At 35.1% G+C, this 19,602-nt stretch overlaps 1 protein-coding gene across 9 annotated transcripts in view; it reads right to left on the bottom strand.

Annotated features, from left to right (window-relative positions):
* TBL1XR1 (TBL1X receptor 1) overlaps positions 1-19,602 on the bottom strand; it is a 178,521-nt gene that overhangs the window by 34,195 nt on the left and 124,724 nt on the right. For 5 of the 9 annotated variants that reach the window (XM_045037255.1, XM_045037254.1, XM_011286113.4 and 2 more), the window contains one exon: positions 6,672-6,774. The exons of 2 other annotated variants lie outside the window; for them this stretch is intronic. In XM_045037255.1, the coding sequence (XP_044893190.1) occupies positions 6,672-6,729 (58 nt within the window). In that variant the 5' untranslated portion in view covers positions 6,730-6,774. Of the gene's footprint in view, positions 1-4,351; positions 4,581-6,671; positions 6,775-19,602 lie in introns of those variants that run through there. 2 more of the 9 variants (XM_045037257.1, XM_045037258.1) reach the window with 2 other exon arrangements.

Raw genomic sequence — 19,602 nt, 5'->3', positions numbered from 1 at the left:
ACATGGTTCTCACATAAGAAACAAGATCACAAAACAACTGTTTGCTATACAGTGCTTGTTACAAGGAGTGCTTTCCCTTGGGATGACAGGGATCGTAATCTCAAAGACATGTTAGTCCTCCAGAGCATGCCAACTGTACTTTGCAAATAGGAATGTGAAAATGGGCCTTGGACATTATGGCTATGGTATGGACTGTCTGAACCAACAAACAAAGCTTAACTGTTATCATAACACAGTCCAGAACGAAAATCTAATTTATCCAAGATCCTATTTAAACTTCAGGTAAGAAAAACCTAGAAACTTATATCCTTGTTCCCATCACCATACACTTCCTTGCCCCCAAATCCACTTCCAACTGTCCCCTACAGACCCAGACTTCTGTTTATTCAAAAGTTCCATACTTAAATGCTTAAAGATTTTACAAAGGTGTAAAGAATTAGGGGGGGAAATGCTATAGAGGATCTCGCATGTTGAAGACTGAGATACAGCACTTAAAATAAAGGACAATGTGGAGAAGAAAAAAAAATTACAATAGCAAACTCAAATGCAACTGTTAATATTTTATATTTCCTTTTTTCCTTTATACAGTTTTCCTCCATCACAATATAACACATCAAGCTATACAATTCTGTGCCCTAATTTTGTCCATATATATATATATATATATATATATATATATATTTATATGGGATGTTCATGGTTTTATATATATATATATATATATATAAATATATATATATATATATAAAACCATGAACATCCCATATAAATTGTATTTTCTGAAATAATTTTCTGAAATAATTTTAATATTATCATACAATAGCAAACTCAAATGCAACTGTTAATATTTTATATTTCCTTTTTTCCTTTATACAGTTTTCCTCCATCACAATATAACACATCAAGCTATACAATTCTGTGCCCTAATTTTGTCCATATATATATATATATATATATATATATATATATATATATTTATATGGGATGTTCATGGTTTTATATATATATATATATATATATATATAAATATATATATATATATATATAAAACCATGAACATCCCATATAAATTGTATTTTCTGAAATAATTTTAATATTATCATACTATTCAGACAATAAATGTACTCAAGAAGTAAATTATTCATCCCATCGATGGGTATTTGGACTTTCCAAATGCTTACTACTTAGGAATCTCTCCTCAAATATCTACATGTATAGGACTTTGCCATGTATATACTTTTTTCTCCTTAGAATGAATTCCCCTCAAAAGTTGAGGGGAACATGAACATTTTATAGGAAGTTTTCACAATTGCTCAACTGTTTTGCCCCCAAATTGTGAAAATCTACAATGCCATCAGCAATTTATGTTTCCCTATACCCTCCACTATGCTAGGCTATCCTAAAAAAACAAACAAACAAACAAACAAACACAAGATTACTATTAAAATTGAATAGTTCTCTGGCAACTATTAAAGGACATTTATCTTTTAACAAGTATGTCAGTAGTGATGTGTAAATAGGAATTTCTTCTATCAGCAAAAAATAGTCATTCAGCTTATAAAAGAGAAAAAGTGATTTCAAAGTATACAGTTTACCACTATTTTTGACAACCTACTGTTTTTATTTTTTTTGTTGTTAATTAGTCATGTGTACAACAATTCTATGTGACAAATCAATGTTACTGCATATTTGATTTGATTACAAAGCAAAATTATATATACCTAACTTGCACTTCTGCAGCTGGCCATTTACTCATAAAAATGATAAGACTAAAAGTGGACATATCCAATCCTGAGCTCTGCTCACTCCAGGCCTTCACAGCTAGTGGCACTGATAGGCAGTTTAACCTGACGCCATTCAGCCTTGTTGTTAAAGTCTGTTTATAAAGTGGCACCAGAAGGAGGATACGGAGGAAGGAATGTTTGTATAGCTCATTTACTTTTATCTGAATCAAAAGAAACTACACTGTCATTTGCTGACATTTTCTTAGCCATCGTAGGGGTTAACACAAAATCATTAAATGAAAAGAACCAACGAACAGGCTCTTTGGTATTATAGATCAGAACCTTAATGTTATACATAAACATTCTGGTTAGCTTGTGCCTACTATAACATGTTTAGATGTCTAAATTAAGTGTGTATGATCTTATAAACAAATACTAGAACATCTCACGGAAGCATCATCTCAGAAAAAGTGGTATGGTACAAAGCCTCTCTATCTAGAGAGACTTGAAAAAGTTAGCGAACAGTGGAGCAGGGGGCTGGGAAAGACAAGATGATGTTTCATGAATCAAATACTCTGAGCTTGCATATATCATCACCTTCTCATAAATGGAGACTATATGGCAAGATGAACCTCAGTTCTAAAAACATGAGGATTTAAAAAAAATTGTAACATTCAGAATCACAATCTAAAAAATAGCTCAGTGGTAAGGACATATTGCTTTTGCATTTTCCAATTAGTCTTCAATCACAAAATCAACTGTTTCACAGAACAGAAATGTCATTGAGCTCTTAAACCTGAAATAGATGACAGCTTTATCTAGAATCAAGAATTCTCCCCCAAACCAAATACACAATTTACGCATAATAAAATTACATCTTATACAGAGCAACAAGAAAAACGGTAGCACAACGGTCACAAGTGACTGCCAGGTACAATTTCTCTAGGAAAAAAATAAACACGCAAATAACTACACGAGAGTCAAAGGTGATGTACAAGAGGAAAAGGGAAAAAAGGGGGAGAGGGAAATTTAAAAGGTCCAAACCACCTTAAATCTCCTAAAGTTAACAAAGCATCAAGTTCTGTTCCACACACTTAGCATGTACCTCTTTGTGCTTATTCTGCATATGGTTGCTAGATGTGAGTTATTAGGGCAATCAAATTATTAATGCCCTTGGGCGAAGGCTAATTAAATGGGGCATACTGCATAATCAAGTCAATCATTACTTACGGTACTACACTGTCAAATACACTCAATTTTCATCTCAAAAGAGAAAAAATTTTATTCCCTAGGAAATTTTTATTGAATATGAAAGCCTAGGTCTAGTTCACAAAAGTACAAAATGGATACCAAAGTAATTTGCTTAGGGTGAACTTCCTGGAGACAGAATTAAAAAAAAAAAAAAAAAGTTCCAATACTTAATACAGATATCCTACAATAAATATACTTTCCTCTTAATTAGTTTCGATGAGTAGAGGAGGATGATTTATTTCAAACAAAAGTCTATAAAACATATGCGGCTGAATATCACAATATAATCCCTTTTCAACAAATGTTTACAGATGAAGGGGAAAAAAATCAAAAGTTACATAATTTGAGAAGAGGAGAGGGGCTTTTAATAGATAATATCTTCTAGAGCTGGTAATAGTCATAATAGGATGATCATCACATAGTAAAAGTATTTAAGATGAAAACAATTTAAGGGGTTTTATCCTCTCTGGGGATGGATACCACAGTCCAGTCAACATTAAACACTGTTTATAGAAAGCAAATATTAGAAGTTCTTATTGAAAAACATTATTCTAAATTATGTACCTATCAAAACAGAACAAACTTTCATAAGGTGTTTTTTGGACTTTCTGAGAGCTTCCAAGTAATGAGACAAGCAAGAAAAGAATTTTACTTTCCTTAGTGGGTAGTCTTTACAAACCAGTCCTTTGAAGGTCTTTTCACAGACACTTTGTCATGATTATTTCTTTTCTTCCTATCTCCTAATCCAATTCAGTACTCTTTTATAGGGAAAGTAGCAATATTAAGATTCTAGTTCCTTCTGTATTGCTTCAAATCATTGAAGAGAAATTCTTATGGCCTTAAAGTAACTTGCATATTTCTTAGACATTTAATGACTGACCCTCAGTAATTATCTCTTATAAGTTAACAGTGATAAGTACATGGAAATACACCTAAAACCACCCAGAAAAGGAGTTACTGGATTCCAAAATTGAATCAATTGCAAAAATGGCCATTTCTATGTCTAATTAGAGATCAGAACCAAGAAACAGCTTTGGAGTAAGTCTCAAGTGCTAAGACGAGTTAGATTCTGAGCTCCATCTGAAACCTGATCTGAGCTGACAGAACTATAAATTTCTTAAACTCTTTCCCATTTCCTACTTCCGTAAGTAACTTCAAATGAATGTCTCATGGTATCCTCATGATATAAACATGCCTCCTCATTCCTGCAAAATCTTGCCTATAAATAGAAATACACCACTTTTAGTGGCAGCTCCCTGTTTAGGAGATATTCTCACACTCCAAATCTCAATGTGTACATTTCATGCTTTCTATTTTATCTTGAATAATTACTAAATATAATTTTTCTTTCAAGATATCGTGAACATGCTACATACCTGTTGTCAACTTTCTTGTCAAGTTCTAATTGTCCTACACCTAATATGGACCAGTGGCTTTCAAACTTTATTATGCCTAAGAATCACCTGGGGCATTTGTAAAATGCAGATTCCTGGGCCCCACTCGCCGTTCTCTAAGTGATCCTGATGCAGGTGGTCAGAGGATCAAACTTTAGAACTCTGGTATAGGCGGTTCTTAAATTTATGGCAAGTTGCATTCCTAGAAAAACTGCCATAAGTCAAAATGTCATTAGTTGAATCTGATTTTCTCCTATAAATCATAATGTAAATAGGAAGTTACAAATTTAATAAAGGGACTGGTGTTTACATGTTGAGAGATGTGGCTTAACATCACACTTCATTACCAGTACACTGTTAAGTATAAACCTTTCTAAATACACAAAGCACAACTAAGAACACAGTAAACAATTATGAAGGACTTAATATGATAAACAGCAGTCTACCACATGAGGTTGTTTTTTAAAATATAATTCCTGCTGTATTTTTACTGCAACATAAAACACCTTAAAACAGGAAATTTCAAAGGGTTTTCTCTGAGAACACAGGCAACTTTAAGAAGACTTTTGATAATATTTAACCGTTGGATACTTTTTCAGAAATTAATTCAGAGTATTATCACTTTGTGGGCTTCTGTTTGCAAATAAAATCTGTCTAACTCCACCTTGCCCCATTTCATCTCATCACAGGATGCGACTGAGCTCATCTCCCAAAACAGCAGTTCCATAAGATTCAACCGGAGCAATTGCCTTTACAACACACTTAATGAACCACTGCATACATTCCTCATCCACTGATCCTTCACAATGTTTTCTCCTTTAGTGTCCAAAGCCTCAAAAGCTCTGGCTTAAATGTGGTCAGATTCAAAGACAGAAAAAGCAGGAGTCTGTTTTGACCTAACAATTCTTCCAATTTTGGACAAAGGTACTAAATAATAGTATCAAGGCACGTGCGTTGTATCAAGGCATATGTGTTATATATGTAATAATCACCAGGTCGGGTCACTACTTTTTCCACTTTGTTGATCATTTTAATCGTCCTCAAAATATTCAGTGGATATTGTCTTTGGATCTGCCTTCAATATCAGTTTGCCAGTTGAAAAAGAAAACAAAACAAGATCTTTCCATTTCAAAGCTTCACAACAAATTATTCTGCCTTAGTTGGTTACTTTTAGTCTCTTCTCTCTTTTTCCCTTTCTGGCCCTCATTAGACATCATTTTCTCAGCTGTTTCAGGCCAGAGAGAGCAGTGACCGTGCCTGCGAATAGAAAACCTCCACCGGAGAACAAAGCTCAGAACTAGAGTGCAGCTGAGAACAGCTCAGCAAGCAGTGGGGTCTAAGATCTAAAGCCATGTTTGCATTCCCTGTATGAAACAGGACAATTACTAAGCCCTGTAAGAAGAATTAACTGTAGTTTCAAAACCAAAACTGAGGGCTCAATTCCTACTCTATGCCTTTCTGTCCTCCCTCACACGCCACTACCATAGTTACTTTTTTATACACTGTGCCTCACCTTACAATTACAACATTCCAACTTTATGATTTCTAAAATTCAACCTCTCCAGCGTATTTTCAACTACCAAATAGTTCCAACTCATACTAACAATCTGAACTCACCACTGACGTCAATCTTTCCCACGTCCTGTGCCCTATCCACCCTCAAGATTTTTTTCTCTTCTACTTTTACAATTTTTGCTTAATTCATCCCACATTTTCCTTTGTACTCTTCCTTCTGTTTTATAATAATGCCTCTTAATCTGTTTTAAAATGATCACTGATTTATTTAATATTTATTATAAAAGGCTTCCAATGATTTATATTTATTAATCACCTGCCAATAAACACATTAGTAGAATTCAGGTCAAGGATAATCTAAATCAATTGGGATAATGATTATGAAAGCATTCTGAAAAATTACTGTTAATTTAGTTACTGCAATTAGGATCAGTAACATTTAGCGGAGGACTGTAAATATACATTATCAAACTGATGGTACCTGAGAGTTTATATGTTCCTACTAACCGTGTGCAATCTCACTTCGTAACAACTTATAAAAATGGTCTTTGAACACTGAAAGCCAAACCATTTGTTAACAAATATTTGCCTGACATGATCCCAACATATTTGAAAGAGTCAGAGAGTTAAACCATGCAGTAACACATAGCTTTAAAATGGCAGTCCAGACATTAAGGAAACATACAAAGTTCAACAGTTTGGACTGATACAAATTTCAAATGCATAAAAGGTTATTTTGAGAATATTAAAATAATTTGAGGCCTATTTACTTTATGAAAGTACTCACCTGACTCTTGCAAGTATCTATATACCAAGAAGTTGACCTCATCACTGCTTATACTCATCTTTATTCCCACTTAAACCATGAGGTCACAACACAGGATATAACCCTAAAAATAAAACAAAGTTAATTAAGTATTTTCTCAATAAAATATTTTTAAACAAAATGTAAACAATGTTGTAAAAACCATTTGATTTTATTAAATGATGTAAAATGAAGGTTCTATATTGCCTAATAATAAACCCTAACAAAGTTTTTCCGATAGTTAGTAATAGATTACACAACCAAAACATGGCTGGGTCTATTTTTCTGCAGGATAACATATTTGCAAAAAAGGATTCAAAATTTATAAAAGGGCTGTAGCATCCTATTTTATTTGACTGTATCCAATAGCGTAAAAAGTTGTTTCCTCTTTATCCTTAACTGTAAAAAACAGAACATTTTAGGACTCAATACTATTTAGGAAAAGAATGATTTTAGAACGTTGGATGTGGGACAAGCCATCTATGCTGGTTTTGTCTACATAATCTGGTAGAATTTGAAGTCCCCATTTTCTCAATATCTAATCTGCAATGTTCAAGTTTCAAAAAGATCTAGGTATATATAAAGCAGAGAGGTGGGAATATAGTTTCCAGAACTCAAATGATATTCTCTTAATGGACATACTTAAACCCTGAAATCAGAGGGAGGGAAAAAAGGAAACAGACAACTAACTTAATTATGCCCTAATTATATTTATATGTTCTCATGTCATGGAAATTATTTTAAAAGAAGTCAACATTTTTTGCAGAGTCAGACCGTAAATATATTAGGCTTTGCTACCCATACAGTTTCTGTTAAAACCACTCATCTCTGTTATAGTACAAAAGCAGCAACTAACAAGATGTAGACAAATGAGTCTGGCCATGTTCCAATTAAACTTTTATTTATGGACAGTGAAATATGAATTTCATATGACAAAGTTGTAACATAAAATATTTTCCTTTTAACTTCTTTTTAAGCACTTAAAAAAAAAAACCCTTTCTTAGCTTGTGGTTCTTATAAAAGGCTAGTGGGCCAGATTTGACCTAGACTGTGTACTTTCTTGGTCTTTATTTAAAAAGGATATACTGACATTTCTTCAGTATAAAGGTGTATCCAACATCATGTGCCTATGTTGATTGTCCTGCCACATCATGGGTCTCTTTATGATGCAGCGGTCACAGTATATTTAAAAGTCACAAATTAACAAACACCTGAGCAGGCTGCCATGTGACAGGAACCATTACTGCCCTAAGTTGTGGAAAAAGTGGTGACTAAGCATATCAAGCTTCTGTCGCAGAAAAGAACAAAGACAAACAAGGAAGTAATAACAATTTTCCAGTGACACACACAGAGGAAACCCTAACCAAATTCAGCAGTATGGGAATACATCTTGAAGAAAGCGTCACTGGTGTTTAGACCTGAAAGGATGGATGGGGAGAGTGAAAACACAAATGTTTTAGGGAGGAAGGCAGGGAACGTAAGGAATCTAGTGAGCAGTAACAGTCGTGGAAAGGCTGGATAAACCAAGAAAAACAAAACACTGAAGTAAGCCTTGAAACACAAACAGAAACCATGTTCTGAAGGACCCTGACAGCATCACTTAGAGAAAATACACTGAAAGGTTTTAAGCAGGGTAGCGGAATGAAGAGACTTACACTACAAAAAGATCATCCTGGCTCTGAGATGAGGAAGAGACTGGAAGGGACTGTAATAGGAGGATGCTGCAGTAATCTAGTGGACAAATGAAACCTGGGCTGTGGCACTGAAGCCAGAGAGAAGTACAGGGGTTCCAAAATGTGACCAACAGGACACAGAAAGAGGAAAAACGAAGAATCAAAGGTTTCTTTTAGGAAATCTGGATCAGCAATACTTCCACTTACTGAGATGAGAAACTATGGAAGAAAAGTAGCAATTATCTTCATATAGAGAAAAAGATATTCTCCCCAAAAATTAATTCATAGTACAATTAACAGCCTGAATGTTTCAAATGATAAAGATAAATACTCCTTTGATTATTTCGGCTCAAGACATCTTGTCTAGATGTTACTATGGTACATTAGGTGATTTATGCTCTGGAGGATATCTTGCTAAAATAATCTTGACCCAAAGTAATGTGTTGCAATGTGTCTGGTACACACAGTGGATATTAAATAGCCAATTTTTAAAGCGTGTTGAACCGAATGATTTTAAAAGACAAAACAACCAATCCCATACCATTATAAAATTATGTGAAAGTGAATCATAATTTGACCAGTCGTGGATATCTGTTTGTAAGGGGAATAATTCATAACTATTTCATTAACAGGATAATTTCCCAAAATGAGTTGTGCTAGGTAGAATCCAAGTGAAACAAAGAAAACAGAATAACTATTCTTTTCCCTTTATCATTCAGTTTGACACTCAAATAATAAACACTGGCACTCAAAGACCTAAGATGCAAAGGTTTTCAATTAATGCTTGGGTCCAATAAGCTAAGACCATCAATATCACAACTTAAACCAGTGATCAGTGGTGTTTCAGCATCACCTAGTATATTCCGGGGCAAAGAAAAATACGAACCAAACTGATATAAATTATTGCATATAAAAGTTCTAATACTAAGTACATGTTGCTGATACACTTTAAAAAGTCATCACAAAGAACACCAAACACGCAGAGCAAAAAAGTTCTTATCTGTTCAAATTACTATGAACTGGTGTATTCCACTGACCATAGTGCTATGTCAATTTCTGGAATCAAGGGTAACATTTTTTTAAGGGAAAAGGATGAATTATTCAAATTTTAAAAAGTATTATTCCAGCTGTCATCCTACTTCAGCTAGCTCTTTTACATCCTCAGAAAACCTTATCGTCACCCTTATGCCAAGTGTATTCCTAAAGCAGACAAAGCGCTGTGCTGAGATTGTAATGAAGTAAAAGTTGGCTCACGCCTTGCAGAACTCAGTTTTTCAATGAAGAGAAATATACAAACAAACGTATCATTTAAAAAAAAATTGTAAATTTAATGCAATCCTGTTTTAGAGGTTTCCATTACAGTTGCAATAAAACTACATAGAGTCTACAGACTTGAGTCCGTCCACTTTCAAAGATACTTAATTCTAGAATATGGTTCATTATGAAACTGATCCTTTTAAATTGTAACCTCAAAAAGACACCTGAAAAGAAACAGGAGATTGGACAACAAAATAAAACATTAAGACAGTCCCTGCTTGAACACCTCAGTTTTCACACCTGAAAAGCCTGTATGCCAAAGAGAAAAATCAGAGAAAATACCACCACCTCCCTAGTAGACTCAGTATGGCTTTGCAGAACTGGTCCGTTTTGGTCTGTTTGCTTATACAGCTAAGGTGGGTCCTTTGTAATGCGATGTAGTCTTTGTCCCAGGTAAAGACCAGACATTCAGATACTAGATGTCACTCATTTTCAGAGGGTATACAAGAAATTTTACCACTGTATCTCCTCCATTGTGGCATCTTTCAGAACAACTATCCTTAAATAAGGTCACAAAACAGCAGTGAGAAACTCATCCAATCTTTATCCTACACCATCCAAGTGTCAGGCCTGCTACAGATTATTATGTGTAAAATAAGGAGCTGATGGACTATTAAATAAATAAGATACTCAAAATAAACTAACCCTTCCTGAAGTCACAAAGCAATTTTTTGTATATTCTGCTTCATCATACTTATTTATCCTTAAATAGTAAATGACTGAGTTCTAATGAATGAATGAATAAATGCCAGTGTACTTCCCCATCCTAACTCTCAGGAACATCCTATAAACTCATAAAATCTGTTATTTGAAACTCGCATCATTTATAGGCAATCAGTTATTTAATCAGATCCATAGCTATATTAAAATAGTCAAAAGTAAATATAAAAGTCTTTTTTTTAATAAACTTTTTTTTAAACGCTTATTCATTTTTGAGAGACAGAAAGAGACACAGAGTGAGCAGGGAAGGGGCAGACAGAGAGGGAGGCAAAGAATCCGAAGCAGGCTCCAGGCCTGATGCGGGGCTGAGACTCAAGAACTGTGAGATCATGACCTGAGCCAAAGTTGGACACTTAACTGACTGAGCCATACAAGCACCCCTAAAGTTAGAGTTTTTAAAGAAAGTATTTATTTTGAGAGAGAGAGAGAGAAAAAATGAATATGCTGGGGGGGGGGGGGCAGAGGGCAGACAGAGAATTCCAAGCAGGCTCCGTGCTGTCAACCCCGAAGTGGGACTCAATCTCATGACTGTGAGATCATGACCTGAGTGAGCCAAAACCAAGAGTCAGACACTTAACCGACTGAGCCACCCAGACAGCCCATAAAAATCAATCTTAACTAATATTTAGCCAAAGCATTTTATTAAAAGTATACTTAGTATTTTAAATGTTCAGTATAAGTATTTTACTTTAAGACTTTATAGAGAATAATTTAACAAATATTATAAAAACAGGACTGTTGAGACAATTCAGCTATGATTCATTCAACTGAATATGTACAGCATTTTCAGCATCACAAAACTGAGTTCAGCATACACACACTGAACAATAACTGCCCCACACATTTAATCATCTAGATCCCCCTCAGAGAAAGATGGATATTCTCTTCTGATTTCATTCCTGGAGCAAGCCAGTGCCTAATTATGAACCTAAATCACATTATTTTAAATTTAAAAGAATGGAAAAAAAAGTGAAAGTCATGGGTAGAAATAAAGAAACCAGAAAGATCTTCTTAAATGTCCTGCCGACCACACACTGTTAAGAGATCTGGAAACCCTTTGCATGACACAGAATCAAATGTTTAATTGAAATTACTTTATCTTACAAAATGTATAGTGGTGGCATATTATCTCATAACAGAAAATTTTTGTGCTGCTCGACCATTTGGATGATCCTAAACTTTCATTATTCTAAAATTGCCATCAGGATATATATGCTTAAAGTAGTTTTCTTTCATTTCTTTTTGGCAGGTGTGCCAAATATGAATGAATATTTCTCAGGATCAGGAAAAGTCTCTACAAGTAAATGACTGGACCAAATGAAATAAATAAATGGTTATTCCAATTATTTTTGTTTTTTTAACTAAGGCCTGGTCAACACACAATGTTATATTAAGTTTCAGAAGTACAACATGGTGTACATTATACTGTGCTCATCACAAGTGTGGCTACCATCTGTCACCACACAATGCTATTAGAATACTACTGGCTACACTCCTCTTGTTGTACCTTTTAACCTCATGATTCACTTATTCCATAACAAGACCCCTCTAGATGAAACAGGAAAACGTTCAATTTCACCAATAATAAACATAAAAACATTTGGCCATAACACTAGCAAAGATTTAAAAATAATACTCAACATTATCAAGATTGTGACAAAACAGAAAATTTATCTTTAAATATATCTACAAATATCTGCCACAGCTATTACTCGTGGTTTGTGAGTTCAAGCCCCACGTTGGGCTCTGTGCTAACAACTCAGAGCTTGAAGCCTGCTTCGGGTTCTATGTCTCCCTCTCTCTCTGTTCCTTCCCCCACTTGCACTGTCTTTTGCTCTCTCTCAAAAATAAATAAAGGTTAAAAAAATTTTTTTAAATAAGAACTGTTTTATTACTGGCAAGTAACTGTCAACACCACCTTGGACACTGGGGGTTGCCTTTCCAAATAAGTATCAATGACCCACAGGGTCTCAAGGTGATTGTTATGCCAGGGATGGTATGGTGCTGGGAGTCCACCTAACAAGAAGGATAACTTAGGCTTCTCTGGAACTCAGCAACTGAGACATGGAGTGACTATAATTAGCAAGGTGAAGAAAAGGGTGGCTTGCCTCTTACAGCTTCTGTTGCCAGTATCTGACAAAACACACCACTATTCCTGCCTTCCAGATTTGGACAACTACTCCATTCTCAGCCCTGTGGTTTAAATGGGATGGACTTCCTGGTTGAAAGGAAGGCACTTAGTCAGTCAGCATATTTTATTTTCAGGAAGGGCTGACGTCCCACCCCCACAGATACACATTACCTCCCTCCCCTCTGATCCAACTCAATCACTCCTGGTGAATGAATGCTAGAAGACTTTTGCTGGTTTCAACGAAAGACAACCTCCTCCTTTCAGAAAGGAGTGGGCAGATAGCAAGGACACTATGTACATAATCACTGAGGTTAGAGCAGAGATGAGAGAGAAACAGAAAAGCACAGCAAAGAGACAAGAGAAACTGTTATTAATGACATCAGGTTATCTATTAAGCGACTGGATTAAGTACTATCTGATGCTAACTAACCACTGTAATTCAGTTAAAGAAATCAAAAATTAATTTTATTACCTAACCCAATTAGATTTGTCAGTTGCAACCCAAAAAAGGCAGACAAATCGGGGGAATTATCCAAGACATGTTTTAAAACAAGAAAATGACTATAAAATTCGTGATTGACCATACCTGGAGAAATAAAAAGAGGGGGGGAGTCACATTTTTTCAGTTTCTAGACCAGAAAGTATAAAAAATTACTCATATATATGGGGTGCCTAGAAAGCACAGTCCTCTGGGGAGTCACACTTTATGTATGTTGAACTAGAGGTAAAACAGGACATTCCAGCAGAAATGCTCTAGCGTAGTTATAATATTACAGCTCACGTCTTATGGAAAGTGGTATCTCTCATTCTGTTCCCCTCATACAGGAAAGCCAATCTCTAGTTACTTGTATTACTTTGGGGTGATAAACCAATCCAAACAAATGCAGATGAGCTACAATTGGGGGGGTGGGGTAGTGACAAATGAAAAGTAAACACTACAATGGTCATGCAATTAATTAACAAAACCTAAGAGGGGAAAAATGCATTAAAGCACTATTTTCTGACCAATATATTTTATTCACTCAGTCAAAACTTCGGTTAAACACTTCCAATGTACCATCATTCCAGACAGGTACTGGAGATGTGGCTATACAAAGGAGATTAAGGCCAGACCTTGTGACTTTACAAGGTGTTGTGAAGAAAACAACTAATTGCAACTTGGATAAGAAAAGATACAGAAAATTATGGAAGCACAAACCTCAAGGCTGAGGGTATAGGTAAGCAAAGGACGTAAAATGCAAGTGGCTTACAGGTTTCTGTCAGTATTAGAAGAATTAATTTTCTTTTTAAAATGTTTGAAATGTACCAAGTTATCTCTGCTCCCATGTGTGTGCACACTGCTTCTCATTCATTTGAATGTTACGGAAATGAAGCAGAAGAATATTTGCATTTATTGAGAAGCTCCTGCATGCTATGTACGGGGTTAGGCATTCTACACATTATTTAATTTCTTCTTCAGTATTTAACTTCCTCATTTTAATGTCAGAGCAGAGACATATAAGAACTATATTTCTATATATTATTAAAATACTAACATGTTATTAAAATACTAAACTACTTTCCTCAGGACATAAAACACACACACAGGAAAAAGAGTATGGAATTTATAACATAAAATAATTTAATGACTATGAAGAATCAAAATTCTTAGTACTGGAAGGTCCTAAGAAGTTGCTAATTCCAAACCATGACATACATTGCCAAGGCTCCATGTACAATGCAGGCTATCAGTGCTCAGCTTACATGGACTATGCTGGGAATGGCAGTCCTAACCTGGTCAGCCAGCCATTGCAGTCACAAACAGATGATTACAATATCCTGCTAAATAACAGTCTCTAAACTCACACAGAATCATATATCAAAACTAATTTGTTGGGTGTAAGTTCTCAATCTGCTGTGAAGCAAAGTAGACCATAGTTTATTTCAGCAAAGTAAACCATTGCTGCCGTATTACTCACTGAGTTATTGCAGGAAACTCTTGTCAAATTGTCTTGCTAAAACCAAAACACACTGCAAAAATACATCATCATAACAATAAAAAAAAAAAAAACACAAAGTGTATGTGGGGAGGCAAATGAACCAGAGGAGAAAAATTAAATCAATTTACTCATTAGCAAAGTCATGGTGGTTACGACCATCTTACGAGCTGAAATGTCCCTGTAGAATTCTTATGTTGAAGACCCAACCCCAGCAGTATCTCAGAATGTTACTTTATTTGGAGACAGAGTCTTTATTTAAAGAGGTGATAAAGTTAAAACAAGACCATTAGGGTAAACCCTGATCCAATATAACTGGTGTCTTTATATGAGGAGAAAGATACTTGGGATGCATGCACAAAGAAAGACTATGTGAGGTCACAGTGAGAAAGAAGGTGGCTGGCTGCAAGCCAAGGAGGCCTTTAATAAGTAATCCTGCCGACACACCTTGATCTTGGAATTCCATCATCCAGAACTATGAGAAAATAAATTTCTGTTGTTTAAGCCATCCAGTCTGTGGATTTTGTCATGGCAGCCCTAGAAAACTGATATACACCCATTATTACAAATTCTTTAGAACTGTGATCATTCATCGGGAGCCTTTAAAATCACTGATGTTAAACTCACAATGGCTAGGACCTGCCTTTTTGAAAATTTGCTGCTATTTTTAGGAACCCATCCTGTTCAAAGACATTGAGATTAACAGGATACATTAACATTTTATAATCATCTGCCCCACAATGCCCTTCTCCTTGAACTGCTCCCTCTCCCCCACCATGAAACACTCTCAGGAACAGCACTGAAAAATGCATTACCCTTCATTTCCTGCCTCATTAAAAATAATTAAAATTCTACCAATGTTAGACAATAACACTGTTGTGTGTAAAAAATATGGTACAATGAAGGAAGGTATCTCTTAAGATTTAACTTTGAAGTAGTTGATAATATAGCTTAAAATACGTATAAAGCACATTTGAGAATGTACTTTTGCCATGCTAAATCTTATAAAGTGTCACAAAATTTTTTTAGACTAAATGTAATCATGTTTTCCAAATTACTTTTGTGAACTATACAGCACAACATTAGGGGGGTGCCTGGGTGGTTCAGTAGGTTGAGAGTCCGACTTCAGCTCAGGTCATGATATTGCGTTCATGGGGTTCGGGCCCCACATCCGGCTCAGTGCTGACAGCAACCTAGAGCCTGCTTCAGATTCTGTGTCTCCCTCTCTCTCTGCCCCTTCCCTGCTTGTGTGCTCTCTCTCTCAAAAAATAAAATGTTAAAAAAAAAATTAAGTGCAACATTAGGATTTAGAAATAATCTGATAATCTCAGAAAAAAACACCAAGTTCTAAACGAAATACTTCAGCTTATTTTAATACTAACTAAACTAAAACAAAAACAAAACCCATAACAACAAAATCAAATCATCTGGCTGATTTGTTAAAGCATTAATGTCAAACAACAGCATATTTACTTTTTTGTGTATTAGCCCTGAACTACAACTACAGCTTAATTATCAAACGTTTTAAGGATATCTTTTTAAGGTTACCTGTAATATTAAGTCCAAAAAAAGCAAAGAAGTATGTTTCCAAAGAAAAAAAATTCTACCACTCTTCACATTAGGATAAATGTTAAGTTTAAACTGTATTTTTAAAGACCTGGTCTCAGGAGATAATTTTTATTCACACTATTAAAAAGAAGAGAATATCTTTTTATAAATTTAAGTATAATTAATATACAGTATTATATTAGTTTCAAGCATACAATGATTCAACATTTCTATACATTACTCAGTACTCATCACGAGAAGTGTACTCCTAATCCACCCCCCCTTCACTATTTCACCCATCCCCCCCCACCAACCTCCCCTCTAGCAATCACCAGAGGTTGTTCTCTGTATTTACAAGTCTTTTTCATTTGCTCATTTGTTTTGTTTCTTAAATTCTACATGAATGAAGTCATATGGTATTTGTCTTTCTTGGACCTATTTCACTAAGCATTATACCCTCTAGGTCCATCCATGTTGTTGCAAATAGCAAGAACTCATTTTTTATGGCCAAGTAATATTCCATTGTGTCTGTGTGTGTGTGTGTGTGTACATACATAAAATCTTTATTCATTCACCTATCGATGGGCACTTGGGTTGCTTTCTTATCTTGGCTATTGGCAAATAAGGCTACAATAAACACAGAGGTGCATATTATCTTTTCAAATTAGTATTTTTGTTTTCCTTGAGCAAATACCCAGTACTGGAAGTACCAGATCATATGGTATTTCTATTTTTGGATATTTGAGGAACTTCCACACTTTTCCACAGTAGCTGCACCAATTTGCATTTCCACCAAACAGGAGAAAAATCACCTTTTAAAATAAAAACCTCTGTGTTTCATTTGTTTTATGTAAGACTGTTTTTTGGGGGGGGGAGGGCTATCTTTGATAATTTGAATATAAAGTACTAGTAAAAAGTCAACAGCATCCTCAAGAGAAAAAAAAATGCAGCTTAAATTTTTTAAACAGGTAAGATAGTCTGTGAAGGCATTTTACCTTCTAATTTTGGCACATGAGCATCTTCCAGTAATTTTTGTAAGAGTGTAAAGGCTACCTTCTTTTTAATAGTTAAAGGCAATTTTTGTGCTGTGAACATTTTCTTCTTTTGGTTCTTGTTGGTTTGTTTTTTGTCAGATTTAATGGTCACTGACGTTCCAAAGTTTGTGAATCTTAAGAAATTAAAGTATGGTGATAATAACTTAGAAGGGAGATGCCTCTAAGTTACCTTTCTTTTCCTTCTTCTTTTTTTTTTTCATTAGAATCTAGAGCCCTCAGATATAAATTAAAGATAACATGACCAAGAAATAAGAGCTCAGGTAGCCTCTATAATTTTAGATAGAAGATTTAAATCTTCTGGGCCTCTGTTTCTTTATGAGGAAACATTAGATGTCTCTCACTTTTAAACTTTTAACGACTAGAGTCAGTACAAGTACATAGGGTATTTATGTATGAATCCTACAGGCTAGCAAAGAGTCACCAGATCATGCAGTGATTTTTCATAAATCATTTTTAATAGATTTTTAAAAACAGTCAGATGTCAGATGGACACTTCCAGAAATTAGGGAAAGAGAAAACAAACGACCCCACCTCATTAAGAAACATTTAAGTATTATGCCCAATGCTTATCAGGCCAACACTCCTTTATAACACTGACTTATATAAAGACATAGGCAAATGGTATACCAAACCAATTATTCATTAGTAATTGAGACTTCTAATGTCAATCATTTATTTCAACTGTGATCTATACCAGGGGTCTGAAAACTATGGCCTGTGTGTCAAATACAACCTATCACCTATTTTTGTACCACCCATAATACCTTGTGGTTTTTACAAAACACAGAATGGTTTTTACAGAACATTTTTTTTTTAATTTTTTTTTTTCAACGTTTATTTATTTTTGGGACAGAGAGAGACAGAGCATGAACGGGGGAGGGGCAGAGAGAGAGGGAGACACAGAATCGGAAACAGGCTCCAGGCTCTGAGCCATCAGCCCAGAGCCTGACGCGGGGCTCGAACTCACAGACCGCGAGATCGTGACCTGGCTGAAGTCGGACGCTTAACCGACTGCGCCACCCAGGCGCCCCCAGAACATTTTTTTAACAGAACATTTGCCATTGATTTAGCGATAGGGAACACTAATTTTGAATCCCAATTAAGCAATATTAAGTCTCAGCAAAGCTCTCTAGACAGAAAACAGTAAACTAGCACCAATTAGGTAATGAGTCAACTCTGATTTAAGTTAAATTGACATTAACTACAGCCCCATTTCTTTTTATACCCAAAAGACCTCTGATGAGCTGCCTCACAGTCCCTAGATGTGCACTTTAACTTGCCATATACATAAAAGAATAGCAGTTAACATAGATGTCTTCTAACATCCCTTTAAAATATAAAACTATATGACTTCAGGATGGGCTCAATAAATAATAAATAAATGATTAAATAAATGACAGCCAAAGTATACTGACAGAGGAGTGAAGAGGACAAGAAATTAAAACACTAAAGGAAAATATTTTTTTAAAGATTTTATTTTCAAGGAATCTCTACACCCAACATGGGTCTCAAAGTCACAACCGCAAGATCAAAAGTCTCGTGCTCTATCCACCGAGCCAGCCAGGTGTCCCAATAGGCCATATTTTTGGTACATCTTTTCCAATTACTCAGAAGTAATCAGTCATAGGACGACTTAAGGCAAACCATCGTCAGTCTGGGAAAGAAAAGTCTGGAAATGAAAGTTAAGTATGAAAATGAAAATCAAGACACTAGTCCCCTTCCAACTAGCAAGAAAAGTTCTGAATGGGAACCAGTATAAGAAAGGTAACAAAATTTTCTCAATTAAGACAAACCAACTTACTATCCTATATTCTAGCTTTGGAACAGACATGAAATGAGGACATGAAAGACTAAACCATAGCTAAAACTTTAAAAAGACAATCACATGAATGGATGGAAACTTTGCTTAAAAATGAGGTATTATAGGTAAAGAAAGAAAAGTGGTACTAGATATAATGAATTCAGAGTTATAAATAAATACTACTTATAATACTATATGTGAAACAGTTTATTAGACAAGGATTAGGTATTCTTTGGTTCCTAAAGAGGGCAGTCGGGGAACTAAGACAAAACTAAGACTACGGAGCCGTAAGTGAATCAGAGCAAGTCCTTAGACTGGCTTTATTTGGTAAATCATTTGAAAGAGCAAAAGTAAAAACAGGCAGAAGACTGTTCTAATGGCAGAAATACATGATTAATATAGATCAAACATCCAAGTATGGGTAAAAAAAAAAAAAAAAAAAAAGGTAGAAGATGAGATCGACATTCATCCCAATTGGTAATAAATGCTTGTTCAAATCAAGTGAAGACAACTTAAACCAAATTTAATACTCAGATAACAGACTGGTACACACCTGTATACACACACACACACACACACACACGCACGCACGCACGCACACACACTCCACGAGCCAGCTACCAGTAAACCGTGGAAGACAAAAGGCAAAAGAAAATGGAGTAGAAATTGATGATAGATATGAACTGAGATAG

The sequence above is a fragment of the Felis catus genome, chromosome C2, assembly GCF_018350175.1.
Source record: "Felis catus isolate Fca126 chromosome C2, F.catus_Fca126_mat1.0, whole genome shotgun sequence".
In the NCBI taxonomy this organism is placed as follows: Eukaryota; Metazoa; Chordata; class Mammalia; order Carnivora; family Felidae; genus Felis; species Felis catus.
Note: the sequence above shows the minus strand (reverse complement) of the source record. Positions and strands in the feature narration are given on the sequence as shown.